We start from the raw sequence: 9,799 nt of genomic DNA, 5'->3' as shown, positions 1-9,799 counted from the left end.
ATTCCTGCTATTTACACCTCAGTCCCAAAGTATAAAACTGAAATTGGGTGGTCGTCGGGTCTAAGATCACTCTGTAACTGATCCAACCTCCTATAAATCCTGTGCATCAGGAGTAACCCTATTCAATGTAATGGTCCACAGGGGCGAGACCATAACTGACTTTAAGTACTCTAACTCCTGAGCCTAGCAGCACACAGTCGGCATTTAATGAAGATTTATTGAATGTGCTTGAATTAAGCTGTAAGTGGGGTATTCTCTGGAAATTGGACTAAGTTACTGGCATAAACAGATTATCGCAGTGTTGGACTTCCAGTTCAAAAGCAATGACCTCCTAATCCTTGGAGCCATGTCCAGTGCTCTGGGCCTGTTTTCTCAGAGATTTGCTGCCTCCCACCTCCTGCCATGTGGTATTTCAAGTACTTCCTTCTTGAACATGAGCTCTTGAACTGAGGGAGATACACAGGGTGGGAAACTTGAGAGGTTCAATATACTTCTGAACAGAAAAGTTTGTTCTGATTTCCAAACGTCCCTCACTTTTGATCTTGGCATGAGACTTAAACTTATTCCTTCTTTCCAGATTCATTTGCTCTTGGGTCAGTCATTGTCTAACCTGGTTATCTATTCTCCCTACTGTATGGAAGAGGTGAAAATAAATTCTGTCCATTTGCAGAACAGCTTGTGAAAGTAATAACTGTTATGGAGAGCCTTTGATTCACAGAGTTTATAATGATATCAAAGGTCAACTCTTGTTAAAACAATGGCTAAAACTACTAAAGTACAATAACTTTAAATAAGTAATTTTGATAAAATCCTTTGTTCCCAGTAGGTCATAGATGAGATAACAAGGAACTTTAGCAAAGCAATTCTCAGTCTGCAAGCTCATGACAAACTACAGAAAACTTGTGAGGGTCTCGAGAAACTGGCAGCCTTTATCCCAGGCTTTTCTGAGTCAGCTCAAGTAAGCAGAGGGTGACTGGGAGGTAAGTCACCCTTCTTCTATGAAGAAGAGGAAAATGAAAAAGAGAAAAAGAATAATCAAAGAGAAAACAGATCATCTGGAGATTGTGCCCTTTGCAGAATTTAGCATTATAAAACTATTTTATGGAGGCTCCTATTAGCAAGTATATCTGTACCTTCAAATCTGATGATTGTAAATAAATTGATCAGTAGTGACATTCTCAGATAGGCTATGTTTATTTTCTTTTGTCCATTTATCAGGTTACTGCCTTTTTGATACATTTGTTAGGAGAAATCATGAGGGACAAAAATAGATCCACTTCTTGCTGTAGATAGAGAAGGACAGCCTTGAAGCAGGCATCAAAAATCCATTCCCCCTGGGGCTTCCCTGGTGGCGCAGTGGTTGGGAGTCCGCCTGCCGATGCAGGGGACGTGGGTTCGCGTCCCGGTCCGGGAAGATCCCACGTGCCGTGGAGCGGCTGGGCCCGTGGGCCATGGCCGCTGGGCCTGCGCGTGCGGAGCCTGTGCTCTGCAGCGGGGGAGGCCACAGCAGTGAGAGGCCCATGTACAGCAAAAAAAAAAAAAAAAATCCATTCCCCGTATTTGTATTTGTGGGAACCATATTTGCCAGTGTTACTTCCCCATAACTATTAATGCCTCTTTCCACTCCTTACACATTAGTAAAATAAGGTGGTAGGATTACTGAGAATTTTATTTTATTTATTTATTTTTGGCTGTGTTGGGGATTCATTGCGGCACGCAGGCTTTCTCTAGTTGCAGCAAGCGATGGCTGCTCTTTGTTGCGGTGCATGGGCTTCTAGCTGTGGCTTCTCTTGTTGAGCACGGGGTCTAGGTGCACGGGCTTCAGCAGTCACAGCACACAGGCTCAGTAGCTGTGGCACACAGGCTTAGTTGTTCTGCGACGTGTGGGATCTTCCTGGGCCAGGTATCAAACCCGTGTACCCTGCATTGGCAGGCAGATTCTTTTTTTTTTTTAACATCTTTATTGGAGTATAATTGCTTTACAATGTTGTGTTAGTTTCTGCTGTATAACAAAGTGAATCAACTATATGCATACGTATATCCCCATATCCCCTCCCTCTTGCGTCTCCCTCCCACCCTCCTTATCCCACCCCTCTAGGTGGTCGCTAAGCACCGAGATGATCTCCCTGTGCTATGCAGCTGCTTCCCACTAGCTGTTTTACATTTAGTATTGTACAAATGTCAGTGCTACTCTCTCACTTAGTCCCAGCTTACCCTTACCCCTCCCCGTGTCTCAAGTCCATTCTCTATGTTGGTGTCTTTATTCCTCTCCTGCCAATAGGTTCATTAGAACAATTTTTTTTTCAGATTCCATATATATGTGTTAGCATATACAGTATTTGTTTTTCTCTTTCTGACTTACTTCACTCTGTATGACAGTCTCTAGGTCCACCCACCTCACTACAAATAACTCAATTTCGTTTCCTTTTATGGCTGAGTAATATTCCATTGTATATATGTGTCACATCTTTATCCATTCATCTATCAATGGACACTTAGGTTGCTTCCATGTCCTGGCTATTGTAAATAGTCCTGCAGTGAACTTTGTAGTACACGACTCTTTTTGAATTATGGTTTTCTCAGGATATATGCCCAGTAGTGGGTTGCTGGATCATATGGTAGTTCTATTTTTAGTTTTCTAAGGAACCTCCATACTGTTCTCCATAATGGCTGTATCAATTTACATTCCCACCAACAGTGCAAGAGGGTTCCCTTTTCTCCACACCCTCTCCAGAGTTTATTGTTTGTAGATTTTTTTGATGATGGCCATTCTGTCCGGTGTGAGGTGATACCTCATTGTAGTTTTTTTTTTTTATTTTTTTATTTTTTATTTTTTCCTTGCGTTACGCGGGCCTCTCACTGTTGTGGCCTCTCCCATTTGCGGAGCACAGGCTCCGGACGCGCAGGCCCAGCGGCCATGGCTCACGGGCCCAGCCGCTCCGCGGCACGTGGGATCCTCCCGAAACGGGGCACGAACCCGCGTCTCCTGCATCGGCAGGCGGACTCTCAAGCACTGCGCCACCAGGGAAGCCCCTCATTGTAGTTTTGATTTGCATTTCTCTAATGATTAGTGATGTTGAGCATCTTTTCATTGAGCGTCTTTTCATATGTTTGTTGGCAATCTGTATATCTTCTTTGGAGAAATGTCTGTTTAGATCTTCTGCCCGTTTTTGGATTGGGTTGTTTGTTTTCTTGACATTGAGCTGCATGAGCTGCTTATATATTTTGGAGATTAATCCTTTGTCAGTTGCTTCATTTGCAAATATTTTCTCCCATTCTGAGGGTTGTCTTTTGGTCTTGTTTATGGTTTCCTTTGCTGTGCAAAAGCTTTTAAGTTTCATTAAGTCCCATTTGTTTATTTGTTTTTATTTCCATTTCTCTAGGAGGTAGGTCCAAAAGGATCTTGCTGTAACTTATGTCATAGAGTGTTCTGCCTATGTTTTCCTCTAAGGGTTTTGAAGTGTCTGGCCTTACATTTGGGTCTTTAATCCATTTTGAGTTTATTTTTGTGTATGGTGTTAGAAGGTGTCCTAATTTCATTCTTTTATGTGTAGCTGTCCAGTTTTCCCAGCACCACTTATTGAAGAGGCTGTCTTTTCTCCACTGTATACTTTTGCCTCCTTTATCAAAGATAAGGTGACCATATGTGCATGGGTTTATCTCTGGGCTTTCTATCCTGCTCCATTGATCTATATTTCTGTCTGTGTGCCAGTACCATACTGTCTTGATTACTGTAGCTTTGTAGTATAGTCTGAAGTCTGGGAGCCTGATTCCCCCAGCTCCATTTTTCTTTCTCAAGATTGCTTTGGCTATTTGGGGTCTTTTGTGTTTCCATACATATTGTGAAATTTTTTTGTTCTGTGAAAAATGCCATTGGCAGTTTGATAGGGATTGCATTGAATCTGTAGATTACTTTGGATAGTATAGTCATTTTCACAATGTTGATTCTTCCAGTCCAAGAACATGGTATATCTCTCCATCTGTTTGTATCATCTTTAATTTCTTTCATCAGTGTCTTATAGTTTTCTGCATACAGGTCTTTTGTCTCCTTAGGTAGGTTTATTCCTAGGTATTTTATTCTTTTTGTTGCAGTGGTAAGTGGGAGTGTTTCCTTAGTTTCTCTTTCAGATTTTTCATCATTAGTGTATAGGAATGCAAGAGATTTCTGTGCATTAATTTTGTATCCTACTACTTTACCAAATTCATTGATTAGCTCTAGTAGTTTGCTGGTAGCATATTTAGGATTGTCTATGTATAGTATCATGTCATCTGCAAACAGTGACAGTTTTACTTCTTCTTTTCTGATTTGGATTCCTTTTATTTTTTTCTTCTCTGATTGCTGTGGCTAAAACTTCCAAAACTATGTTGAATAATAGTGGTGAGAGTGGGCAACCTTGTCTCATTCCTGATCTCCGAGGAAATGGATTCAGTCTTTCACCATTGAGAATGATGTTGGCTGTGGGTTTGTCATATATGATCTTTATTATGTTGAGGTAGGGTCCCTCTGTGCCTACTTTCTGGAGAGTTTTTATCATAAATGGGTGTTGAATTTTGTCGAAAGCTTTTTCTGCATCTTTTGAGATTATCATACGGTTTTTATCCTTCAATTTGTTAATGTGGTGTACTACATTGATTTGCATATATTGAAGAATCCTTGCATTCCTGAGATAAATCCCACTTGATCATGGTGTATGATCCTTTTTATGTGCTGTTGGATTCTGTTTGCTAGTATTTTGTTGAGGATTTTTACATCTATGTTCATCAGAGATATTGGTCTGTAGTTTTCTTTTTTTGTGACATCTTCGTCTTGTTTTGGTATCAGGGTGATGGTGGTTTCGTAGAATGAGTTTGGGAGTGTTCCTCCCTCTGCTATATTTTGGAAGAGTTTGAGAAGGATGGGTGTTAGCTCTTCTCTAAATGTTTGCTAGAATTCACCTGTGAAGCCTGCTGGTCCTGGACTTTTGTTTGTTGGAAGGTTTTTTAATCACAGTTTCAATTTCATTGCTTGTGATTGGTCTGTTTATATTTTCTATTTCTTCCTGGTTCAGTCTCGGAAGGTTGTACTTCTCTAAGAATTTCTCCATTTCTTCCAGGTTGGCCATTTTATTGACATATAGTCGCTTGTAGTAATCGCTCATGATCTTTTGAATTTCTGCAGTGTTAGTTGTTATTTCTGTTTTCATTTCTAATTCTGTTGATTTGAGTCTTCTCCCTTTTTTTCTTGATGAGTTTGTCTAATGGTTTATCAATTTTGTCTTCTCAAAGAACAAGCTTTTAGTTTTATTGATCTTTGCTATTGTTTCCTTCATTTCTTTTTCATTTCTTTCTGATCTTTTTTTTTTTTTGCGGTATGCAGACCTCTCACTGTTGTGGCCTCTCCTGTTGTGGAGCACAGGCTCCAGACAGCAGGCTCAGCGGCCGTGGCTCACAGGCCCAGCTGCTCTGCGGCATGTGGGATCTTCCCGGACCGGGGCACAGACCCATGTCCCCTGCATCGGCAGGCAAACTCTCAACCACTGCGCCACCAGTGAAGCCCTAGCTACTCATTTTCATGTGTGATTATTTCGTTTTTCTAAACCTCATAATACATTCTAATTCGTTAGCTCTAAGTCTTAATTTATCAAAAGCATATGATTTTTTTTTTTTTTTTTTTTTTACTGGAACAGGAGTCATCCAAAGTCCCAGACTATTTCACCGGTCATTTTCTTTAAAACCATTTGTGATTCTAGGCTTATCATTTCCCCCTTTGTAAAATAAAATAATGATAATCATAGACCCTTCTGAAGAAAGGTTCTAACGGTGTTTTTACCCCCTTTGAAAGGCAGCTAAGTACTCTTGTTTGTTCTTAGATGAGCAATATACATGGGTGCTGACTCCAGAGAGCCTGCAGTATGGGGTTGGCACCTACTACATAACAGCCCTGTTGAATAGAAGCAAGGAGGGTGCCCAGCAGACGCTTGCCCTGTTTCCGGTGGTCACTGCCGTCACCCAGTGTTATTTCTGGGACAGCGGCAACCACGTGGAGGAGCAGCGGATGCCAGGTCAGAAGCTGCCCACTTGTGCCACTCTCCCACCTCGGCTGGCAGTAAGCTCAGTGCTCTGTCATCTCATTTGGAGCGGCCCAGAAAGGAAAAGCGTTGGAAGGAAAATAAATCAGCCTGGTTTAAAGGAGGAGGCATGTGTGTGCTGGGCTGAGAGAACGTGTCTCTTTGGAGCAGCCTTCTGCTTTAGATTTGTCATTTTTTTCCCAAACATTAGTCCAGGGTGAATCTGACAATCTGTATAAAGTAAGACAAGTGGTATATGGAAGCTGATCAATTCTACAAGTGCTAAATATGCGGAGGGTAAAATGAGGCCGACTTCCTGCTACATAAAGGAGAACTTTTATTGCTTCTCGGCCTTTTGGCTAAGATCAAGTGTAGTATCTATTTATATCAATTTAATATCTGATACATCCTCTATTCAAGGACAATATAGCAACTGGATTTTTGGAGCAGGGAGTTGGAATAGGAGCTTGCTCCGTTCACTCCAAAAAAAAAAAAAAGAGAACTTTTGTACTTAAAAAAAAGCTAACAGATTCCTGTACATTCTAAGCCAGGTCGGGACAGACTGTCACTTCTGCAATTACTGCCTCTTTCCAGATGTCTGACCACTTTAAAAGGGCGCTGTACATTTTCACACTGGTGCTCCTGTGAGATCCTGTCTGGTTTCATGTACACAAAGAATGTGCTGTAAGCGTCTGGAAATCCTGAGGCAGCTCTTCCTAAAAGATCTGATAGGGCTTCCCTGGTGGCGCAGTGCTTAAGAATCCACCTCCCAATGAAGGGGACACGGGTTTGGTCCCTGGCCGCGGAAGATCCCACATGCCACACAGCAGCTAAGCCTGTGCACCACAACTACTAAGCCTGCGCTCTAGAGCCTGCGAGCCACAACTACTGAAGCCCGCGTGCCTAGAGCCTGTGCTCCGCAACAAGAGAAGCCACCGCAATGAGAAGCCCACGCACCACAACAGAGTAGTCCCTGCTCGGCGCAACTAGAGAAAGCCCACGTACAGCAATGAAGACCAAACACAGCCAAAAATAAAAACAAATAAATTTTTTTTTTTAAATGTGAGAGAGTGTTATCCAGATTGAGAATAGAAGGAAAGAGGATTCCCTGGAAGGCTTCCACACCATTCACGCAACCCCTCAGACTTGTTAAAATGCACAGTCTGTTGCAGTAAGGTGGGGCAGGCCGGAGAGTCTGCCTTCTGACAAGCGTCCAATGCTGCTCGGCAGGGAAACCCCATGGAGTAGCGAGGTGGGGGAGATTTTCTTCTCTCCCAGCAGTGGCCACTGACTGCAGAAGGCATCAGGACATTTCCCGCCTCCTTGAAGCCTTTGTTATTTGGACTTCATGAAAGTATCAGAGCTCAGAGTGCACGATGAGAATTCCTCCAATGGCCAAAAGTGGACTGGGCGACCAGAACTTAACCTTGTTCTGTGGAAGGAAGTCAGTCATCCTGACAGCATTTTAGACTTTTAATCTACAAAATCAGGTGTGGAATTGGTACTTTCCATTCATTTGCTTAGTGACATTTTAAAAGATATTTTTTATAAAGAAATGTTACAATATATGAAAAGTTGTAGGGAATAATGATTAAAAAATTAGAGGCACCACTCAGCTTTATCACAAAGTTTGGATTTTGCTGTATTTAGTTGAAGTATTTTAAAATTTCAAAAAACACTGCGGTAATGGAAGACCGTGGTGTGTCCCTCTCCAACCTCATTTCCTCGCTCTTACCAAAGGGTCACCCCGTCCGGAATTTGGTATATGTGTTCATTCCTTTTTTTTTTTAAAGGATCAATCTTTTTTTTTTTTAATGTATTTATTTATTTATTTGGCTGCATTGGGTCTTCATTGCTGCACGCGGGCTTTCTCTGGTTGCGGCAAGCGGGGGCTCTTCATTGCGGTGCACAGGCCTCTCATCGCGGTAGGTTCTCGCTGCATAGCACTGGTTCTAGGCGCGCGGGCTTCAGTAGTTGTGGCTCGCAGGCTCTAGAGCGCAGGCTCAGTAGTTGTGGCACACGGGCTTAGTTGCTCCATGGCATGTGGGATCTTCCCGGACCAGGGCGCAAACCCATGTCCCCTGCACTGGCAAGTGGATTCTTAACCGCTGCGCCACCAGGGAAGTCCTATGTGTTCATTCTTTCAGCAGATATTTATTGAGCATCGAATACATTCCAGACCCACGTATAGGAACTAGTGTTGGACAAGAATGTCCTCATGAGCTTACTTTCCAGTGAGGGAGGCTGACAAACTGAATTCATGAATGGTGGTTTGCACACTTTTGGTCTTTGTGTAAATGGTAAATGCTATTATATTCTTTTTTTTCTTTTTAAGTTTATTTATTTTTTGGCTGTGCCTCACGGCATGTAGGATCTTAGTTCTCTGACTAGGGATTGAACCCGTGCCCCCTGCAGTGGAAGCACAGAGTTTTAACCACTGGACCACTAGGCAAGTCCCTATTATATCCTTTTTTTAACTTGCTTTGTTCAGCTTTCATCCAAGTTGATGAATCCAGCTTCAATTCACTCATTTTTAACTGCTGTATAGCAGTCCATCAGTTGTGGGGTTTTTTAATTATTTTATTTATTTTATGTTTGGCTACGTTGGGTCTTCGTTGCTGCGCGCAGGCTTTCTCTAGTTGCAGCGAGCGGGGATTACTCTTCTTTGCGGTGCGAGGGCTTCTCATTGCGGTAGCTTCTCTTGTTGCGGAGCATGGGCACTAGGCGCCTGGGCTTCAGCGGTTGTGGCACGTGGGCTCAGTAGTTGTGACATACAGGTGCAGTAGTTGTCGCTCGCAGGTTCTAGAGCACAGACTCAGTAGTTGTGGTGCACAGGCTCAGTAGTTGTGGCACACGGGCTTAGTTGCTCCACAGCATGTGGGATCTTGCCTGACCAGGGATCTAACCCGTGTCCCCTGCATTGGCAAGCGGATTCTTAACCACTGTGCCAGCAGAGAAGTCCAGCAGCCCATTAGTTTGCCTCTACTTACTTATTTGTTTGTATGTTCTGCTGTTACTGGACACACAGGTTGTTCTGATTTCTCCTAGTTGTAAACAGTGTTAACAGAGACATCCTTTTTCACATTTCCTTGTGCACTTGTGCAAAATTCCCCCAGGATATACATTCAGAACTGGAGTCACAGGATTCAAGGAGTTTTGCTTCTTCAGTTTTCCTAGATGTTGCCAAGCTGCTATGCCCATCAGTTGTCCCAGTTTACACCAGCAGAGAATAAGCGATCAGACCTTGTTTCCCAAATCTAAATGCCTATGTTTGTTTTACATGCGTCCCTTTCTTAGCACGCCAGTTTGAATCAACGTCTTGACTGTTATTCCACGTTGGGCCACAGAGCCCACTTTTGAGGACGCAGTGTCTGTGTAACCACCTGACCTACTTTGGTGGCAATTTCTTCATTGTGCCTCGGACAGTAAATGTGGAAGACACAGTTGAGCTGTTCCTTCGCGTGACCAGCAACATCAGGGTGTCCCTGCTGGCCAGCCTCTTGGAGTCTATATGCTCATATTTGTGTGGGCTTGGAGAAAGGACCAAGCAGATATGCAGAAGGTGATGAGACTTTGATTCCAAAAACTTTGCCACATGTCTTAAATATGTGGAACAAGATGAAAAAAGAAACAAAAACCTTCATCAAAAGAGGCAGGTTAGGGCTTCCCTGGTGGCGTGGTGGTTGAGAGTCCGCCTGCCGATGCAGGGGACACGGGTTTGTGTCCCGGTCCGGGAAGATCCCACGTGCTGT

General features: G+C 43.0%; 1 protein-coding gene across 1 annotated transcript in view; it reads left to right on the top strand.

Annotated features, from left to right (window-relative positions):
- The window catches only part of PKD1L3 (polycystin 1 like 3, transient receptor potential channel interacting), a 70,510-nt gene that overhangs the window by 19,144 nt on the left and 41,567 nt on the right, over positions 1-9,799 (top strand). Inside the window, 5 exon segments of the mRNA XM_007463000.1 lie at positions 827-958; positions 5,822-6,015; positions 6,017-6,041; positions 9,383-9,542; positions 9,545-9,609. Of these exon segments, the coding sequence (XP_007463062.1) occupies positions 827-958; positions 5,822-6,015; positions 6,017-6,041; positions 9,383-9,542; positions 9,545-9,609 (576 nt within the window).

This window comes from Lipotes vexillifer, unplaced genomic scaffold (assembly GCF_000442215.2).
Source record: "Lipotes vexillifer unplaced genomic scaffold, Lipotes_vexillifer_v1.1 scaffold70, whole genome shotgun sequence".
Classification (NCBI taxonomy): Eukaryota; Metazoa; Chordata; class Mammalia; order Artiodactyla; family Lipotidae; genus Lipotes; species Lipotes vexillifer.
This window is presented reverse-complemented; position numbering and strand designations above follow the sequence as displayed.